At 50.7% G+C, this 20,641-nt stretch overlaps 8 protein-coding genes across 8 annotated transcripts; 3 read left to right on the forward strand and 5 right to left on the reverse strand.

Annotated features, from left to right (window-relative positions):
• Positions 1-437: 437 nt before the first annotated feature.
• On the reverse strand, positions 438-1,176 carry AA0111_g6602 (hypothetical protein; the record flags this gene model as incomplete). Its single annotated transcript, XM_028652843.1, has 3 exons — positions 438-671; positions 724-1,087; positions 1,133-1,176. The coding sequence occupies 3 exons, from the start codon at positions 1,174-1,176 to the stop codon at positions 438-440; spliced, it is 642 nt and encodes a 213-aa protein (XP_028505682.1).
• Positions 1,177-1,610: 434 nt separating this feature from the next.
• Positions 1,611-3,892, forward strand: AA0111_g6603 (putative AAA domain-containing protein; the record flags this gene model as incomplete). Its single annotated transcript, XM_028652844.1, has 2 exons — positions 1,611-3,275; positions 3,326-3,892. The coding sequence occupies 2 exons, from the start codon at positions 1,611-1,613 to the stop codon at positions 3,890-3,892; spliced, it is 2,232 nt and encodes a 743-aa protein (XP_028505683.1).
• A 2,490-nt stretch (positions 3,893-6,382) lies between these two features.
• On the reverse strand, positions 6,383-6,502 carry AA0111_g6604 (hypothetical protein; the record flags this gene model as incomplete). Its single annotated transcript, XM_028652845.1, has 1 exon — positions 6,383-6,502. The coding sequence occupies one exon, from the start codon at positions 6,500-6,502 to the stop codon at positions 6,383-6,385; it is 120 nt and encodes a 39-aa protein (XP_028505688.1).
• An 805-nt stretch (positions 6,503-7,307) lies between these two features.
• On the reverse strand, positions 7,308-7,562 carry AA0111_g6605 (hypothetical protein; the record flags this gene model as incomplete). The annotated part of the gene is made up of 1 exon (XM_028652846.1): positions 7,308-7,562. The coding sequence occupies one exon, from the start codon at positions 7,560-7,562 to the stop codon at positions 7,308-7,310; it is 255 nt and encodes an 84-aa protein (XP_028505689.1).
• A 3,086-nt stretch (positions 7,563-10,648) lies between these two features.
• On the forward strand, positions 10,649-12,897 carry AA0111_g6606 (hypothetical protein; the record flags this gene model as incomplete). Its single annotated transcript, XM_028652847.1, has 3 exons — positions 10,649-11,501; positions 11,567-12,107; positions 12,171-12,897. The coding sequence occupies 3 exons, from the start codon at positions 10,649-10,651 to the stop codon at positions 12,895-12,897; spliced, it is 2,121 nt and encodes a 706-aa protein (XP_028505686.1).
• Positions 12,898-14,552: 1,655 nt separating this feature from the next.
• On the forward strand, positions 14,553-16,679 carry AA0111_g6607 (hypothetical protein; the record flags this gene model as incomplete). The annotated part of the gene is made up of 6 exons (XM_028652848.1): positions 14,553-14,736; positions 14,791-14,824; positions 14,877-15,138; positions 15,185-15,311; positions 15,363-15,827; positions 15,880-16,679. The coding sequence occupies 6 exons, from the start codon at positions 14,553-14,555 to the stop codon at positions 16,677-16,679; spliced, it is 1,872 nt and encodes a 623-aa protein (XP_028505687.1).
• A 122-nt stretch (positions 16,680-16,801) lies between these two features.
• Positions 16,802-17,717, reverse strand: AA0111_g6608 (hypothetical protein; the record flags this gene model as incomplete). Its single annotated transcript, XM_028652849.1, has 2 exons — positions 16,802-17,254; positions 17,346-17,717. The coding sequence occupies 2 exons, from the start codon at positions 17,715-17,717 to the stop codon at positions 16,802-16,804; spliced, it is 825 nt and encodes a 274-aa protein (XP_028505690.1).
• Positions 17,718-17,950: 233 nt separating this feature from the next.
• Positions 17,951-19,907, reverse strand: AA0111_g6609 (hypothetical protein; the record flags this gene model as incomplete). Its single annotated transcript, XM_028652850.1, has 2 exons — positions 17,951-19,584; positions 19,646-19,907. The coding sequence occupies 2 exons, from the start codon at positions 19,905-19,907 to the stop codon at positions 17,951-17,953; spliced, it is 1,896 nt and encodes a 631-aa protein (XP_028505691.1).
• Positions 19,908-20,641: the final 734 nt, after the last annotated feature.

Below are 20,641 nucleotides of genomic sequence, written 5' to 3' on the forward strand. Positions count from 1 at the left end.
GCAATGTTGGGTGTGTTTGCGCGGTAGGGCTGGAAGTGGTGGGGTGGATGGCGGGGTAGCTTCGAGCTTCGATGCGGATGGATGTCGGGGTCAGGGTTGTTGATGCAGGGTCGGCAGATTCTGGCGTCGTAGATGGATGGCAGGAAAGATGGTGTAGATGTAGGACAGGAGCTATGGTATGACGTGCTCGGCGGGTGAAGAGAAGGCGAGACTGACATAAGGGGCAAACATCTAGGACGATGCATCATTGCCCACGTTTCGCACACGTGGTCACCACATGCACCAAACCGTAGAATAAACTCCATATAGACTCTTGTGTATGTGCGCAGGTGTAGCAAACATGCAGTATGCCCAAAGTGTCACGTCGTCCACGCCATGCCAGCAAAACACCCCAACGCCACGCTCTAATGCAATCTATACGCCAGTGCCATGTCTCATCACGCCAACATGGGCTGCGATGCCTGCTCGGCAGCCCTTTCCCTCGCCCGTCTCGCCGCTCTGTCCTTGGCCATTTGCGCCTTCTCTTCGGGTGTGAACTGTGGCTGTGCGACAGGCGCGTCGGGTAACGCAGGAACGGTGCCGTTGACTTCTGCTTCGAGAGCATCGAGCTCGTCTTCGACTTCGTCTTCGTCTTGGTTGGACATCTTGTTCGCAAGGAGCTCGCTGATTTCCTGGAATGTCTATCAGCATACATGCTACCAAAGGCTTGGCTATGCGGCGCACCTCCTGATAAGCACGAGCCTCCTCGTTCTCACCCAGCAGCTTCTCTACGTTCTCGATGCCGCCCATTTCCTTGTGGATCTCCTTGAGAACTGCCGTTCCCTGCTGCAGACCAAACAAGACATCCTTCTGCACCAGGGCGAACTCGACGTCACTGGTGAGGATCTCCAGCTGCGCTAGTTGGGCATCGGTCTTGGATAAGAGACCCTCCTGGTACTTCTTCCTCCTCAGCGCTAGCTTTGCCTTGCCTGTATCTCCCTTGGCTAGACATTCCTTCGCAATCTCCTTCTCGCGGTCGGTGAGGACGGTGATTCGCTTCTGGTACTGTCGCAGCTTATCGCGCTGGTTCTTCATATCCAGGATCGCCCTGGCATGTCAGCGACATTTTAACACATTGCTGGGCTTGACTCACTTATCCTGGGCAGAGATCTTGTTTGCGCTGCTCGAGTTACCCATATTGCTACGATCTCCATGAGTGATGAGGGTTGCGCATGCGACATGTCCCTGTGCCTTGATTGACGTATGCGAGCTAGGGCCGAGGCTAGTTCCGCGCTAGTCTTATCGATAAGTCGTCGCGAACTTTTTTGGAGACGCGAGCATGCGCATCAAAAGTGAAATAGCACCGTCGCATTGTTCTTAAGTCCAAGTCCGACGTGACCATTCTGTGCCGCATTTGTACCTGTTTCTTGATGATAGGCGCTAAGGCTCACTAGCGCTAGCAGTTCCAGATCACGGGAATTGACACTCAACGCAGCCACCATAGACTCCTCTGGCCCAAGGTACACTGGCCGCACCAAACCGGCTTTCTTATTCTACGTTACACTCTTCCTGGCGCATAAATACCGTCCTCGCTCTACGTTTGACACTTCTGCGATACCACAATAGTTGTCATGGTATCAAAAGGCCGACCCTCCCTCCAGGCAGGCCTGGACAAGGAAGTGTACCAGGTGGTGCGCAAATATCTCGACGAGAAGAATGAGTCGGCGCTGAAACTGCGCCCGTCGACCGTCTACGACTATATCCAACGCTCCAACTCAAGCCTGAAGAGACGGCCAAAGAAGCAAATCGAGGATTCAATCGACCGCGTAATTGACGTTATCCGCGAAGACGAAGAACCCGATTCCGAAGACGAAATGGCAGAACTCGAAGGAGACTTTACCATGGACGAACCGAAAGACAAAAAGGACCGATCGAGCGATTGGATGAATAAGCAAATTGTCAGTCAATGGGCAATCCCGCCAGCTGCAAACGGGGAGAAGAGTGAGAAGAGCGAGAAGAGCAAAAAGCGAGACAGTGGGAAGACAAAAGAGGAGAGGGAAGCTAAGAGACAGAAGAAGGCAGGGGCACAGGAGAAGGAGAGCAAGATCGACACAGCAGCTCCTACAGGTGTTACATTAGAAGATCTCGGTGGCGTGGAAAAAGTCAAAGAACAGCTCAAAGAGCATCTCGTGTTGCCTCTTCTCTGCCCTCAGGAATACGCCAACCGCAAAATCCCAATACCACGCGGTATATTACTCCATGGTCCACCAGGATGTGGTAAGACTGTCATAAGTCGGGCCTTCGCTGCCGAGCTTGGTGTACCGTTTATTGAGATTTTGGGTCCATCCGTCGTGTCGGGTATGTCTGGAGAGTCTGAGAAGCAAGTAAGGGAGCATTTTGAGAAGGCCAAGGAGGTTGCCCCATGCTTGATCTTCATCGACGAAATCGACGTTATTGCGCCCAAGCGCGACAGTGCCCAGAGTCAGATGGAGAAGAGGATAGTTGCCCAGCTTCTGATATCGATGGACAGTCTTGCTATGGAGGGCAACAATGGAAAGCCTGTGATCGTACTGGCCGCTACAAACCGTCCCGACAGTCTGGATCCAGCTTTGCGTCGAGGAGGCCGATTCGATACCGAGATTAACATGGGTGTACCGAATGAGCTTATGCGACGGTCTATACTCCAAGCTCTTACACGCGAACCAAAGCTATCCCTTGATGTCGATTTCAGTGTACTAGCGAAGAGGACAGCAGGATTCGTTGGCGCTGATTTGAAAGATCTTGTAAGCAAAGCGGGCACATGGTCCATGGACCAGTTTCGAAGAGCACTTGAAAAGCAGGCAGCCAACGCGGAGACTACGATGGAGATCGACGGTGGCATTTCTCTTAATGCCGATAGCCTCATGAACCAATCGATTAGGCGACTAATCACCCGTGTAAGAGACACGGAAGCTCCCCGACCAGAAGGTTTCGAAGATACTGTCATCACAATGGAAGCCTTTGAAGCCGTTCTGCCTACCATTACCCCATCGTCAAAACGAGAGGGCTTTGCCACCGTACCGGACACTACATGGCGAGACGTTGGTGCGCTGGCAGGCGTCCGCGAAGAGCTCGAGATGGCTATCTGCGAGCCTATCAAAGATCCTGCAAAGTTTGCGAAATTTGGTATCTCTGCACCCACCGGTGTACTCTTATGGGGACCACCTGGTTGCGGTAAGACGCTTCTGGCTAAGGCGGTGGCGGCAGAGTCCAAGGCGAACTTTATCAGTGTCAAGGGGCCGGAACTGCTGAACAAGGTACGCTACATATTCTGATATGATCTTTGTTCGATGCTAACAGGTTGCAGTACGTAGGAGAGTCTGAAAGAGCTCTACGCCAGGTTTTCATGCGCGCTCGATCATCTGTTCCATGCGTTATCTTCTTCGATGAGCTCGATGCTCTCGTACCTAAACGCTCTACCGAGCTTCACGAAGCCTCCGCACGCGTTGTCAACACATTACTTACCGAGCTCGATGGCCTATCCATGCGTGAAGGCATCTACCTTATCGCAGCCACCAACCGGCCCGAGATGATCGACGAAGCGATGCTCCGACCTGGACGCTTGGAGACCCTACTTTACGTCGAACTTCCCAAGCCAGAGGAGCGTGTGGATATCTTGAGAGCGCATATTCGCAAGCGTGGCGTCATCGCCCCTGAACTTGCTGAGATAGGCCGCCAAGATGTTTGCAATAACTTCTCGGGTGCCGATCTTGAGAGTATGTTACGAAAAGCTGGACAGCATGCCTTGAGACGGCGCAGTGACATTGTGGAGGAGTTGGACTTTATTGAGGCAGCCAAGACTGTTAGACCTAGTGTGGGCGATGTGAAGAAGTATGAGAAGCTGAGGGAAAGGTTTGAGACAAAGCTTTGGTAAGAAGCAGAAGCATTCATGGGCTTCTGCAAAGACAAGGCGAGCACATGAATACCTGGAGGTATACAGGCTTTTGCTTGCGCAGATAGCGCAGAGGGAATAATCATCGTTATCATGTAGCATTTCTGGTACGTGTGGAGCGCGTTCGATTGGCATGCGAAGATCCTGAATACAGCCCGAAGGTAGTCGATGCTTTACCTATCAACATTCTAACCAGAACCTACCCATGCAGTCTGAAAGCATATTATATTCTAGCCACATCTGCCGCCTAAGCATCCATCGTCTGGAATCCCAGAACTGCACCATCGTACCCTTCCCTGGCCTTAAATCTCTTCTTGAACCATCCTTTCACGCCACCTCTTTTGGCCTGTTCCACCAGCTCTTTTCCCGAAATCTCGTCACTATCATCACTCGTCCGCCAATCTCCTGGTCCTAGAATCGGCAACTTATCGCTCGCAGCAACACTGGTTTCGCTGTCTTTGCTTTCCGTTTCTCTGATGCCAATACTTAGCAACTCAACCGAAGTGGCGAACGTAGAGACCGTCGGCGACTTCTCTAGTATCGGAATTGTTGGCGATCTCCCCACAAACGCCGGGAAGGTAGTTGACCTGCACCCATAGTCCAAGAAACTAGCCACGGTAGGCGACGTCTCTAAAAGATTCGAGGAAGTTAGGGATCTTGACACTGCGCCCCAGCCAGCAATCTCCGACAGTTTGCATTCGAAACAGCCGACGTTATCATTGCTTTCCTTGTAGCGCAGTTTGTGTCTTCTGCAGGCGCGCCCAGTGCTTGGTTGGCGTTGGGAAGGTGTGAGAATGGGGCAGTAAGTCCAATGAAGGAGGCGCGTGTGTGCGCAGCGGCGGTAGCGGGTGTGAAGCTCGATGCACATGACGGCAGCTTCTTTGGAGACGCGTTGATGCAATGCTACTCGGAGATCGACTGCGCAGATATGATGTCGGTGGCAGGACGGTTGGCTGCGTGATTGGTGGTGGAAACTGGTAATGCGATGGAGATTACCTAGGTAGGAAAGGAATTCATCATTGCAAAAGGACTAGTGTTTCTTAGATATCTTACCATTAGTGAGCACGTCCCGTGTGACGGAGTCTAGTGGTGTTTTCTCCGTGTGGACAAGGTTGCAGGACGAGACCGTGAAAAGGAACATGGTACATAGTGGTCATTGTGGAAAGCGCGTCAATACTGTCTCTACCTTGTGATGACTGTTAGTGTCATTCACTGCTCTTATAAGCTGGCTTTACGATCGTCTCGTTTGTACACGAAGTCAGTGGCGTGTCTGTATCCTCGTAAACTTCTCTTTTCCGGGTACAGCAGTACCGTGATCATGCTAGAAGTAGTTCGCTCGTACTTCCTCACCTCTTCTTGTTCTGTTTGTCTTAGTGAAAGTCCAGATCAGCATTCAGAACCTGTATAGCCGTCACTAGCCTGATCTCGACTACACCCAAACGTCACTGATAGCTTTGATGTATCCGATTCATCAACCGCAAATGTGAAAACGTCCACTACCTGCTTATTCCGGGAAATCTTGGGGATGTTGAAAACAGCGGATATATCGCCAAGCCAATGTTATTCCATGTCTTGAGTTGAGTCTCCATGCAATGCGATAATTCAATGACACAGTTCTGTTGAGTCATTCGGAGGTCTTCCTATTGATTGATGGCGACATACCGCTAATCGAATATCAGTTCGTATAATATGTTGACTTTCCGCGGAGGAAGAGAACTCCACATAGCAGCTTCTTCGAGTAAATAGGTTATATGCCTGTTGAACGCTACGGACGTTGCGCCGAACCAATACACTCTCGTACCAGGAGTTGAGATGGCTTGGCATACCCAAAAACTTAACCATATATCTACATTGAGTAGGTAGACAACATGTCTGTTGAAGACTGCAGAAATGACGCCGAGCCAATAGTTTGGTCCCATCTCAAGCTCGCGACTACGCACCGCGGAAGCAATTACCGCGGGCAGACAGTTTCCTTGTAGAGATACTAGGTCAGTGGCAAGAGGAGATTACGGTGGGTGTTGCCGAAAGCAAACTACTCAGAGTGGAAAGTTTTAGGCAGGAAGGAAGGAGTGTTGTTTGTAGCGGAGAGCAAAACCGACGAACGAAAGGCAGCGTTCACGATCATCTCCAGACTTAGAAATTCTAATCGAGGTCACTGGCCACTGGGACTAGAAATAAAATGTGGAGCTGCACGGAAGCTGTTCCCCGCCTAGTGTAGTGCTCACCAGACGCCGCGAAGCGTCAGTCACTTCTGCCAGTCTATTCGCCGCCGGTGACTTTCTCCGATACCCATGCGAGTAACGGAACTTACCGATGAAACTCGGTGCCTTCGTGATTATCACTGTTTTGCCATGAGGCGTGCATATTATCGCTATGGGTGATGGACACATTGTGGGCGGAAAAGGCAAATTATTTTCAGCAATCAGTTTTTGGCACCGTGATGTATAGCAGAAAATTGAGTCCACTTTCTACCTAGACAATGCATGTGGGAGCCATGATGATAGAGATGTGCCTTTCGGTCTGCTGGAGGCCTGAAATTGGTAGGGCAATGGTAATTAGTCCTACTTTGGTGAACAGTAGGATTGTAAGCATCCTAGAGACAGGTTTCTCTGTTTGCGACACTGAACGGCAAGGTTGTAGGAAGCCGTGAAGTGACATATGAATCAGCTAATAAGCTTGCAATCCTGCATGTCCGGGATGTAGGATTCACTTCAAGGTTACACGTCAACCGTGATTGCCGCCCCGCAGCCTGAAGCAGCTTCCGGATATGGGACTTATGATGCATGGTGTTAGGGACGAGTGGTGCGAACAGGGAACAGTGTCAAAGAAGTGGCCGTGGATACAGAAAATGCGCGGAACTCCAATTCAGAGAAGTAGATGGAAACGTACATTCCGTGGGATATGACAACGTAGCCTTCTTGAACATTCGCCAAACGTGGACGACAGGATTTTGCCACTGAGCTGATCAGAACATTCAAATAGCAGTGCCCCGCAGCAATCCTGACTTGAGGATCACTTTCCTTGCATGGTTTTGAATTCTGACTCATATGAACTGGTGATGGGAATAGTGATTTGTGTGGGTCGTGTGTGCATATCCAGGTACAAGCTCCGCGGCATACCAAGACCGTGGCGAGACCATACCATGATGCGAATTCTCATACGACCTTTGACAGCTCTGCGGGGCGGGCCTTCCGGGTCGTGCATCGCGATCGTCTTGTCGCATGATGAAGAAGGATCTCGAACATTATTTCATACTTGCATACCTATGACACACTATTGGTAAGTTAAGGGAGGGGCCGGACCACACGAATGGTAGGGGGTTGCGCAGCCGCAGTCACCACCAAGACTCAAGACATGTTCACCCCTCATTCTGAATTCTTCGAGGCATATCCCGTCGTTAATAGTGATACCCAGTACCGCCTTCGCGTTCCAAAGTTCCCAAGCCACGCGGCCCCTCGGCATTCAACGAGCTCTCTGGATGACCCAGAATGATGGCCTGCCTCGCCCCAAACACCCCTCCATCATCATCATCATTCAACGGTACCGTCAGATCGCCCTCTCTTTCGCCTCCGCCTTCTCCTTCCCACTTAAGGAACTTTTCAAATGCGATGGTGCCACGTATGCTACCAGTTTTGTCATAAGTCCGGATCATGTTGCGCATATGGCCGATCTCGCGTGCGCAATCTTTGCAGACGACCATTTCCCTACTGACATGTGTGCGCTTGACTGGGACTTCACATCTCACGGCCGCGAGCTGGTGATCTGGTAGGGTGCTGTAGTCCAGAGTCGTGGTACAGTTGTAGGACCCTGCGCTTGAGTCTGACGTTCTGGGCGTGGTTGCGCCTGAAGGGCCAGAAACAGCGCGTCGCGAATTTATTGATGCATTTGTAGATGATCGGGAAAGCTGTCCACTTAGCGAGAAAAAACGTCGTGTAGACGAGCTGCGCTTGGGTGGTGATGCGAAGTTTACTGCAGGCGGAGAGACTGGTGGGGAGTTTGGCCCGCGAATTCGGTTAAGCGTCTCTATCGCTGTGTCGCACAGCGTCCATGGGTGCGTATGCGACTCTCCAATATGACCGCACCTGTAAATCAAAGCAGTCAGAGAGGTAGTTTTCAAGAAGAACCACTCTCCAGCGATTCCGCTGCGGTACGAAACGACTTACCCATTGTGCTGTGAGTAGTTGTGGTAGCACATTGCGACTTCTTGGTTGACCAAGATTGACTATGGCGCACAAATATGACGTAGTAGGGGTCTTGAGTTCAAGTGGTGCGGTGGAATGAAGTGCGTAAGGGTTTGTGGGGTCGTTCAGCGCAAAAGTTCTGGGGCTTGAGTTGAAGAACACGAAAGTTGTGTTGAGTGAATCAACTTGCACATGACATGTCATATGTCAACAATCAACTCTCGTATCCTGCGATGGTGCCTTGATTCCTGGGTGGAGCGGTGAAGTGATTTACACAAGGATCTCACGTGTTTTCGTCGACGTGGCAGTCCATGGAAAAACGTGATGATTCGGGTCTCAGATTGTCAGCTCTGACTGTTGCTACGTGCGCCCGGAAGACGGTTCAATCTAGGGACCCATTGAGCTATTGTAAGCGGTTCTTCATCTACAACGTGTCGGATAATCGACCATAGCAGTGAAATTTGACGCACTTTTGCGTGTGGGCGATATACTGTTTGGTATAGGGGTTCACACCACAATCATTCTGGGTTGGCGCTCCGATAGCCCTTGCGTTTCGTATCGGGTGTGGACAGCCAGGCTGCGATGATGTCATAACCTTGAGGATCTGCTCATGGGTGGCATGGCTGGGTGGTAAATCCAATGGAAATCCTGAATCGTTATCGCAGGATTCGGCCCTATAATGAACAACAGCAGAAGATGTTATGGCCGTGTTGTGGCAGCGATTTAGCAGAATCAATGTCGCGCCGGCCCTAGCGCGAGCGCTGGCCACAATCACTCTGGCTCATCGCGTCTGCCACCTCACTTTGCCATCAACTAACTCGGTCAACGTTATCATGCTGTCTCATTGTTAGCATTGTTTGGCATTGCAGTCACCACCAAGGCGTAAATGTGTGGGGAGCCATGTCCAAGAACTTCGTCCTTACACGCACTGTTGTCGCGTCGTGGGAGAGGGACTGCATTCCCAAGGTTTGTCGCGATGCACTTGGTCAGTATACCCGGAAATCCATGCGCTGTAATCTGCGAACCACTACTGGTCTTCATGAACTTCTCGCGAGACAATGCAAGCAAGGAGCTGTTGCAGCTAATTAGTAAAGTCGCGTTGCGCGATGCAGCGTAACGAGCCGTTCAGGGCTATCTCAGTCAGGACAAGGTATGCGATTCATCAAAGATGTAGTCTTTTACGCTTCTATCCTGGACAGTACAAATCGTGGTACTTTTAAAGGCTGTACCACGGCTCTTCGGGTACCACAAGGCAGTACCCGGGCTATGGTGTTGCTGCGAAGGATGGCGATATGTGCGTAACGTAACAGCCAACCCTTTCCCACTGCGGTCCTGCTCCATGCTTTGAGCCTGTGTCGTTTCGTGTCCATAACTTGCGTTGACTACCAGGGTCTTTCCAGCTCATCCTCACGCGTCACGAAAACCAGCCACGATGCGTTGCATAGTATGGTATTAGCACTAAAGATTATAGACTTCTACTGACTATCACTAGTTTCCCACACGTCGTCATAAGCCTTCCGAACACCAAGTAGTAGATAGCGATCTCAGACAAGCCACCGCAGCTTCGTCGACGTCGAAGCGACAGCCCACACGTATCATAAAACTCAATCCGCTCACCAGCACCAAGCCTGTACAGACAAGAGACACAGGTATACCTCTACCGCCAAGATACCGATCGCGTGGCTCAGATATACCCAGGGTGCAGGATGTGACTGACCCTGCGATCCGGTCTTTGCTCTTTGGTCCTTTCGCTCAGATCGATCATCACCAACATTATGGCTCTGGGTTTGGTGGATGACCGAACGTTATACATCACGACCCTGGCTGCGCTGGAGATCGTGGCTGCACGCGTGGTGGAAACGATGACTTGGCGAACAGCGTACATCCAAGCTCTACATGCTCCACAAAGGATGATTCTGGGAGTGGTGAGCACGATATCTCATCGCATGGAGGTTATGAAGCCTTCGGGCATGCGGGCACGGATACTATTGGCTTCGGTGGTGGACATGGTCTTGACATAGCCGGCGGAGATGGAGGAGGTCATGGAGGTGGAGGATGCGATTAGATGCTCCGTTCTTTTTCGCTCACGGGTGTGGTGTCACGCATGTTCTTCACGCCGACTTACTCTTCCGGATGTTGTTGAGGTGCGGGGATCTTATTTTAAGCCCCTAGCCAATGGTTCGTGAGGCTTTCGTGTAGCAAGGCGTTGACCGGTCTTATCAGGCATCCATTGACGCACGAATGTCTTTCCGGTGAACCTCGATTTGACACGTCTGCTACACACTCAAAAAGGTGTCCATGGTCTCTCAAGTATTCATTCGTCTCGTTGAATCATCGCGCACCTCGTCTTCGCTTTCTCTTATTATTATTTTCGAATTATCGTGCTGCCAGTATCTTGACCTTATCAGACGCACGCACAACCGACGCATTTACTACTGTACAGCCTCGTCTACAAAGAAACATGTGCAGTCAGCCTGGTATGCCGCTGCAGTATGAGGTCAGTAGCCCACGGTCGCGGCCCCGACGACGCCGGGTAAGGCCAAATTCAGATCAAGAGATGGTCAGACACCAGCGCTACAGCTTAGACTCTCAGCAAGCTACTAACTGGATTCAGATGAACTACGCCGGGTTCTGGGACCCTACTCTGGGTCCACAGCCTGGGTTTGTTCCTCCAGGACCTGGATTACCTCCCGGTAATCAGCTTCCTCCCGAAGATGACCTAGCCGAGGCTGTAGAGAAGGGCAAGCGCTGCAGTCACCGAGACATATACTATGTTCCGACCGATCAAGATCCAGACAGGTTTCACTGGGTGGATGAGAAACCGCTTCATTACGGCGCTACTGGCGATAAGCTACGAACGAAGAAAACTCGAGAAGCCTTTGCAGTGAATGTTTACCATCGTTTCAATGAGAAAACAGACGAATGGCTTATCCACGAAGTACGCATAAACAGTGAGCTTCTCCATACGGCTCTGGAGAAGATATTGGAAGGCTACCCGGGCCTGACACAACATGAGATGAAGTCGTTCTCACCACCATTTCTCCCATTCATTCATCGATGGCAAGCGATGGTTAGCTACAAAGATCATCTGGATCCAGACTCTGAAACTAAACGCCACCTACAGTTGCTCCAGGAAGTCCTTGAGCCTCTACTGAAGGAATCGTTCGAAAAGATCGAAGATGTGAAAAAGACGGGCCATGTGGCGTTCGAAGACCTGAATCTAGTGTATATACCCGCAATGATAGTTCTGGAACATGAGACCGACTCGGCTGGCATGGTACGCAGTTGCCAACTGATGTATCCTCCTCCGCCCAACCCGATATTCTGGTCGATCGGCGTTGATGTGGTTGACTGGGATGGAAGACGATGTGGTCTTCTTGCTCAAGCAAAGCGTGTACCCCAATATTATGGTGAGAGATGACCCCTTATGAAATGCATGTGAGCCATACACTGACTACATACACGCACCTCTTAGGTCTGCGAGCCTTGACTGCACTGGAGGTTTCGCCCCTCGACGGACTTCCAAACGAAGAAAAGGTTCGTGAGCGACTTATCACTCGCGGTCGGAGATTCGAACAGCTTCGCGGCCATTTCTTCAAAGCCTTCACCGACGAGTATGAAGAGCGTGTAAACGAACGAATGGTCATTGATGCGCGAGCATACCACAAATTCGAGGCTCCATCATTTCCGGACTATGCTCAACTATCCGAGATTGGACAACTTACCTGGGCCCAATCGATGAATCGATACTCTTCCAGCATACCCAGTACTGTGGGATCGCCAATCCAAGTGGACCTTTCGCCAATGACCGACAAAGAATGTCTCTTGGCTGTTCATTATGTCAGAGGTTTCGATATTGAAAAGAAGAAGTGGTTGAAGTTGGATGTCACAAAGATCCATGAGATACCATGGGCTAAGCGTGCTTTCGACAGTCTAGTACTGGATCAAAACGAAAAGGACTTGGTACTTGCTCTGGTAGACCGTGATCAGTTCAAGCAAGGGAAGCCATTCGACGAGTCAGTAATGTCCCCGTATGAACTGCCCGTGAGAAGATACTGACTTTGTCCATTCACGTTTAGCTTCATCGGCGGCAAAGGTCAGGGCATGATTATGCTTCTTTGTGGCCCCCCAGGTGTTGGTAAAACACTTACCGCGGAGGCTGTCTCGGAACACCTGCGCCGACCCCTGTATAAGCTTGGTGCTGGTGACCTAGGAACGACAGCGCGTATTGTCGAGGACAACCTTGAGAAGGCACTAAAGCTGTGCGGCCATTTCGGTGCTGTTCTCCTCCTCGACGAAGCGGACGTATTCATGGAGGCGCGCACATCAAACAACCTTCAACGCAACGAACTTGTTTCGGTTTTCCTTCGCCTACTCGAATACTACAAAGGCATCATGATTCTGACCACGAATCGGATGCGCAGCATCGACACAGCTTTCGAATCTCGAATCGATATTACGCTGAGCTACAGCTCACTTACAGAAGCTGACCGCCAGCAGGTCTGGCGTAACTTCCTGGCTACCATGGAAAACGAGAAGATCGACATTGAGGAATCAGATGTGATCAACTTGGCAAAGTTGGAATTCAATGGCCGTCAAATAAAGAGCGCGATCAAAACCGCAAAGATTCTCGCAGCGAAGAAAGAGGAGCCCCTAAATGCGAACCACCTGATGGCTGTACTGAACCTGAGGAAAAAGGCCTTGGGTATGATGGATGGTGGGGCGGATGTTCAGGAACCTGTAGACCAGGCGCCCGAAGCGGATGAGCTGGTGTTCGTAGGCGAAGTTGGGCATGCTATTGAGTGACGTTGATTTTGGGATTCTGCGCCGATGTTAACGGCTAAGCTTAGCTATCGTACAACGAAGGATGACATGAAACTTCGTCAGATGGTAATTCATTTTACCAGCATCATGCCTCCTTCTTTGATGGCATGTCTGGCTGCGCTCACCTACTTATGCATCAGAACCAACACCGCAGTCGGTCCAGGGGTTCAAACAGTGCAACAATTATGGTTCTTGGCTTGATTGGGACACCAAGTTCGCCAAGAAACATTCCATTTACACGTCAGCATGTACGAGAAGATCACCTGCAAACACTGGGGGTGCGGCGGTGTAATAAGTAAGGATCACTTGTCCAGAGAGCATCAGCCGGTTTGTGAGAAGCGTACAGTGAGTGAGAGAAAGAATCACTCGTCCGTCGAGGCCGCAATGTCGGCGCCGAAGAGACAGGATACCTTTGTCATCTTCACTGTTGATGGAATGGCGAGGAATGCTGCTGAATGACCAATATCGGAACCTACCAGCGAAAGCCTCATAATTGAGAACTACCAACATAGTAGGGAGAAAGAGTTGCGATCGGAGAAGGAGAGGAGGCGTGGCAGATTGCAAGGATGTAGTATCTGGGCGGTTTCGTGAGTAGTCGCATTGACCTCTCTAGGTGAGAAGATTTGCCCGCGTATGGATTCCTCATGCACAATCATTGTTTACTGCTCTTAGCGTTCAGCGGTACTTCTCGACCCTGCAGACAGATCTTGCAGTGTATCTCAATCGATCTATTGGATTCACAATGTGCTTCGATGCTTGCAGCCCGGACGTGACAAATGGTTGGGTGGACATGGATCGCATCAAACACTGGTGTACTTCTTGGGCGACAATCAGCAACGATGACATGTTCATCTGCAAGTAATCCACCGCATTTCTGGGAGCGCTACACCTAAAAGGTGTCTCTGCAACCCGACTTTCATCTCTAAATCTTAATGCGGAACAATTATTACGTCGCTCGAGCTTCTAGATCGCGTCGGCAGTTCAACTCTTTCCGTCGATTACACTGCTCGAGATTGATGGGTGGTTGCTTGCCAGCTTACGTGCTTGCCAACGACAGCCAGCGAAACTCGCCCGGCCCGAGGTACAGGACCCATAGATGGCACGTGATGTGTACTCGACTGTGCTGCAACGCCAACAATTGCGACTGGAAGGAACAGGTCCGATAGACTGGCTCAGATGTACAAGGGACCACATATTTGTTTTAGGCTACTTAGCACAGCCTGCTTCCATCAAGGAACCGAACTGATGCTGGAAACCAATTACGGGTCCATTAAGCCGATCCTTTAAGCCACAATAACGGCGCATGAAGCCACCACGGCACACTCCCCGGATAAGGTCGGAGGATCGGGTGGGGTCCAACTCCGCCTCCGCTAATCTGTTTGTGCTCAAAAGCTATTGCGTACGTAGTACAAAAGCCGCTGAAGTATTATAAATCGGAACCTCGCCAACGCGCCATGCGGCGATAGGACGACGAGCCTGATGAACCCGCCTCGGCTAGGCCGCTCTTGGTGCTCAACATCGGCAGATGCGGGCGGCCCGACTGGCGGTGTCATTACGGTTGCTCGACATGTACATGTACATATACCTAAGTACTTTTGGCAGGACGACACGAACGATTGTTGTTGTACGCTGCGATCATGCCTTCACTATTGAATCTCGGAGTGACTGTTGCCCTTTCTGCGACTGGTCTTCTCGCACACCCACTTTCCAATGCGCAACTGGTTTCGAGAGCAGAAGACGTCCTCCCAGAATACGATTATGTGATTGTAGGCGCCGGCGCGTCGGGTCTCACAGTTGCCAATCGACTATCCGAGGATCAGGGTAGGCTTTACACATGTCGCGTGGCATGCAAGCGGCTAACATGACCCTGAATAGATGTAAGCGTATTGGTCATCGAGGCTGGCGATTTGTGAGTTACATGAGATCTACATGCATCGCTAAGATACTAACCTGTGTGTCAGCGACCAAAATGAGGATTATGTCACCATTCCAGGCTTAGCAGGCGGTGCTGTTGGAACAAAGTACGACTGGAATATCTCCTACGCCGCGGATGAAGGGTTGGACGGTCGCGTTGTTTCCATCCCGCAAGGCAAAATTGTGGGCGGATCGACGAAACTCAATCGCATGGTCTTTGATCGTGGAGCACGATCTGATTATGACGGATGGGAGACGTTAGGAAACGAGGGTTGGAACTTCGAAACATTCCTACCGTATTTTAAAAAGGTACGTTTGCTCAGCAACAGCGTAAAAGCATCTAACCAGGTTATAGAACGAGAACTTTACGCCACCGACACCAGAGATTGAAGCAGAATATAACATCGAAGTCAATCCCGAATACCACGGAGACAAAGGATACATGCAAACAACTTACTCTCCCTTCTTTTGGCCTACAACGAGTGAGTCCAACACAAATTTTGCAATACATGAGATACTGACGCTTTATTCAGAGAATATAGTGCAAGCTACCAAGGAACTCGGTATCTCTGTCAACGACCAAGCAACTGGAAACGCATTCGGTGGTTATTTTTGCCCACACAACCTGGACCCGAAGACTGCAACACGATCCTCTGCGGAGGAAGCCTATTATGCATCCGCTGAAGCGCGCGCAAACTTTCACATTCTTACCGGCAACCTTGTATCGCGTATTCTCACAGAAAAATGCAACGATACGGAAGCGGTCAAGGTAACTGGTGTTGAGTTCTCGGCCTCTGCAAATGCGACCCGCCAACAGACCAAAGCCAAGCGGGAAGTCATTCTTGCTGCTGGAACGCTGCATACGCCTCAACTGCTGCAAGTGTCTGGTATTGGTGAAGCTTCTCTGCTCGAGTCAATCAACGTTGAGACAGTTGTTGATCTTCCTGCCGTTGGATACAATCTGCACGACCATCTTTCTATTGTTGTAGTGAACATACGTGAGTATAATGTTATATGTTCCAGCTGAAGAAACCACTGACAGCGGCACAGTAAACACCACTATCCTGACCAACACCCTGACAACAAACGCTACCTTCGCCGCGCAAGCTCGCGAGCAGTACGACAATGACAGATCTGGCCCACTGACCTCCCCGACCGGCGATTTCCTTCTTTTCTTGCCAGTGCAAACCTACTCTAACGCCACGCAATCCATTTTGTCTCAGGCTGTCGCTGGTGGATCATCCGCCTCCCTCCCACCCAACACGCCCGCTGAAGTCGCACGAGGCTATGAAGCGCAATTTGATTCTCTTAACAAGAAGCTTCAGGCTAATGACTCCGCAATGATGGAGGTCATCTGGGCTGACGGCGTCATGGTTCTCGGACTCCAGCATCCATACTCGCGTGGAAGTGTAAAGGCAAGTTCGTCCAGCATGTTCGATGCTCCGGTCGCCGATGTGGGATTTCTACGCAACGAAGTCGATACTGCACTGTTGCGCGAAGGTGTGCACTTTGCTCGAAGACTCGCTGCTGCGCCATCCATTCTCTCGCTCAACCCCTTCGAAGTCTCGCCCGGAGGCAATGTCACCGCCGACGCGGATATCGACGCTTTTATCCGCAGTACTGCGTCGACACTCTACCACCCCGCAGGTAGCTGCAAGATGGGTTCCAGAGAAGACGGTGGTGTCGTGGACCAGAACCTGAAGGTTTACGGCGTGGAGGGCTTGAGGATTGTGGACGCGAGTGTAATGCCCATCTTGCCAGCTTCCCATATCATGACCACTGTCTATGCAACTGCGGAAAAGGCTGCGGATATCATTAAGGAGGCTGCGAAGGAGAAGCGTAAGGTATGAAAAGCCTTCGTTGGAGAAAAGATAGCTTGAGATCTTGAGCAGAGATTCAATACGAAACTACTGTTTTCACACGCATGAATATTGTGCTTTACCAATCAGACAGATCGCGGTCAGCATATGCATCATGTCCCCTCGATCTTCCGTGGAATGTGCTCGTAATAATATAGAGTCTCTCCACTCTTTCCACCCTCGAAAAGTCCGAGCGCCAACTTCGCAATAGCGTCTCCGCAGAGCTCAGGTGGCTCCACCATCTCGTCGCCCATCTCGTCCCAAATCCTGAACCGCTCAATCTCATGGTCCGCCATAACCCCCTGATACCTCCCTTCAACTAATCCATCGATCATTTTCGTCCGCGTCAACTTCGGGTATACGCCCTGAACGCTGAGTAGAGGCTCTTCATGTGCGAGACAGGAAATGAACCGGGTTAGTGCGGCTTTGGTGGTGCTGTAAGGGGTCCAACCATGGTAGGATATTGTAGTATCGCATGCTGAAGATAAGATTATAACTTTGCCACGACCAGCATTTAGAGGATGAGATGTCCGTGACGCACGGAGATGTGGGAGGGTGAGCTGAACCTAAGAGACGTTAGTCATGAGGACAGTAATTGAGCAATACCTTGCGGTACGAGATGTGCTCAGAGTGCTAGGATGTCAAGTTGTTACTTACCATACTCATGGCTCCGAAAACATTGATATCAAAACTTCTCTTCACAGCTTCCATGTCCAACTTCTCCAATCTTTGTATCGGTGTGATAACGCCCGCGCAGTACACCAATGTATCGAGTCCTCCAAAATGGTTAAAACATGTCTGGACCGCTAACTCTCGATCTTCCTCTACTGTGACATCGCCTTCGACTATCCTTAGGCGCTCTCTCTGTTGTTTCGTAAACTCGAGCTTGATGGTTGAATCTATAAGCCCAAATGCGATTACTTTGGCATTCAATGGTAGGTAAGGCGATGAAAGAATGCATTGCGTGATGGCGTATCCAATTCCGGACGTTCCGCCAACGACGAGGATGACCTGGGGCTTCGATGCCATGACGTCTGGAGGAAGAACTTGAGTAAGTATGCACGTATGACGGATGATGCACGCAGATTAGTTGATGCAGATTTGGAGCTTGTGTCGTTTAAGATGGCACCCAGAAGTGGGGACATACCCCGCGCTAGATCTGAAAATGGCAAAACTTGGGAGAAAGGCTTCGGATAGCTGTTTGAACCAGGTGCGTTGAACCTCCGCGGCCCTTTTCGTGGTTCTATGGTAGTCACATATCACTACAGCCTTGCCTTCGCACCTTCAGCATCTTCTATCATGCCTTCTTCTACAGCCTTGATCTGCAACGCTAGTATCCGACTGTAGAACCTTGAGAGCGCCAGATTACCACCCATAAACCACAACCCAGGATGACCGCTCTTTTGCCACATGGTTCTGAACTCACCTTCGTCGTTGAATCCCCACACGTCGCTGACGCGGTCCGCTACTTCATCGCCAAAGATCTTACGTGCCTGCGTGCGCATGTTTTGGTACCCAGTCGCGAACACGATCTCATCGGCCTCCAGCTTATCACCATCCGCGAATTCGATTCCATCTGGCAGAATTTGCGCAATTTCCTGGCCTTGCTTGACCTTGATCTTCCCATCAATTATGAGTTGAGATGCTCCGACGTCGATGTAGTAGCCGCCACCGCGCTGAAAATACTTGATAAGAAGGCCTGAATCCATTGGCCCACTGTCAACAACGAAGCCAGCTGCGCGAAGGCCGTCGTGGATCTTCTTGTCATGATCAGCTTGGATCTTAGTGACTTTGATCTGCTGTGCCTTCAGAAGCTCGCTTGGCAAGCCCCAGAAAGTAAGATCGGCATCGTCAACGGGCGGCGCATCTTGATCGTACAAACCCTTGTTGCCGATGTCGGTGATGGCTTCGGAGGAGACAACGCATGTTGTACTGCGCTGCACAATAGTAATGTCGTACCCTTTCTCGAAGAAGTCTTGCGCAATGTCATGCCCGGAATTACAGCACCCTACAACAATAGCCTTCTTGCCTTTAGATTCTGGATTCGCGCCAGGATGCTCAGAGCTGTGGCATAGCCGATCGCCTTTGAAGCTTTCCATGCCTTTGATCTGGGGGAAATTCTTCTCGCCTGAATGACCAGTTGCCTGCACGATGTGTCTCGGGTGCAAAGTCCGCGTTTGAACGGATCCATCTGCTTTCCGACGCTCGACAGTCACGGTCCACTGCTTCTTGCCCTCATCCCACGACGTTGATTTGAGGCTCGTAGAAGTCCATACGTTAAGTTCGAGCAGGTTCACGTAAGCTTCGAAGAACTCAGCGAGCTTGTCCTTGGGGGTAAAGATAGGCCAATGTGCTGGGAAAGGTACATAAGGCATGTGGTCGTACCACACTGGATCGTGCAGTACGAGTTGCCGGTACCGCTTGCGCCAGTTATCGCCAACTCTTTCGTTCTGATCCACCATGAGTGCAGGAATGTTGAGCATCTTCAGGCGCGCAGCAACTGTCAGACCACCCTGCCCAGCACCTAGAATCAACACCTTCGGGTCAATCTCTTCTTTCTCCGCATCCCGGGTCTCCTTCCAGGTCTTTCTGGCTGGGTCCCCGCCATGCTTAACACCCTTCGTCCGTCGGTGCCCCAGCGGCTCTTCATGACCCTTGAGCTCCTTTAACAAGGTGTAGAGCGTAAACACTTTCCATTGCCCGCTGTCATCCGTGAGATTCATGACACCCTCGCCACGCCCAACACTTGTTTCGAAGGTCACGAAAAGATTTATGCCGTTGACGTCGCCCAAAACGTCGATTGCTCCAAATTTTGGCGCCCGATAATCCGAGCTCTTGCTAACTTCAACTTTTTCCAGCCGGACCTTGCTAGAGTCCAAGTACTTCTTGATTTCGGCTGAACGTGGGCGTACAAAGTCAGTTTATGTCTCGTATGCAGTGCGCGCAGGGACACTTACAGCTGCCCTTCGCAGTTCTCAGATCCCAAGTCATGGCCAGATGGTCTCTCCAGTAGCTATTGTCTTTGCAGAAAAGGTCTGCAATCGCTGCATGATCTCGCTTCGCAAGCGCATCGTTGAACCGTGTGACTATCTCGTTCGCAACCCTGTGTGCATCGACTGAATCGCTCTTTGACGACGCTGGGAACACACCAACTGGTATGTTGACGCTGCCCGTCTCAGGACGCTCGCTGGAGCGGATCGAAATATCGCCTACCCCCATGTTCGTGGCTTGTGTAGTGACGTAGGGACGAAACCTGAGCGAATACAGGCTATGTGATGGCAAAGTTGAAGACGTTTACATGACTACAGCACAAGAAGCATCTTTTAAACATGGTCATAGGACTCGGGACGTGCCATCAGCTGAGTACACGGCTTACCAGCTTTGTTCAATCCGTATACGCGTGTAGAATGCCAAGCAATCTTTCCTGAACGGTTATTGTGCATGGTCGGCAAACCTTCCTTGTTGGCAAGTGCGGGGGAATCGTTGCTTTGCTCCGGGGAAGCAAGGTGAGCATTCCTTCTACCCGCAACATCCTCGCAGCAATCTCCGATGTGCGGACAGTCTCCGTACTCGCAATGCATTTCTGCTCGAGCATCGAAAAGTGAGAATCAAAATGCAATAATTTCACGTGTATGTCTAGATTACCTAATATAGTCAAGCGCACAGTGCGGCAACCTCTTGTCTTCCTGATGGATAAAACATCCGCTGTCCCTGCGTGTCTTTGTGGTTCAAACAAACGACCAGGCGAAGCTGCGATTTACATCGGCTTGTCATCGCCATGTCAATGATAAGGTAAGTGAAAGTCTTGTGAGTTGGTCTTTCAAATGGAGTTTTCGTCGCATTACGTGGCCATCCTATCGATCAGGTCACCAGCGGCTTTTCCGGAAGTATCATGTCTTGCATATCGGCATAGCCTCACATCGATTCTCATAATACCCGACGGCATCATGTCT

This window comes from Alternaria arborescens, assembly GCF_004154835.1.
Source record: "Alternaria arborescens strain FERA 675 chromosome Unknown contig_14, whole genome shotgun sequence".
Classification (NCBI taxonomy): domain Eukaryota; kingdom Fungi; phylum Ascomycota; class Dothideomycetes; order Pleosporales; family Pleosporaceae; genus Alternaria; species Alternaria arborescens.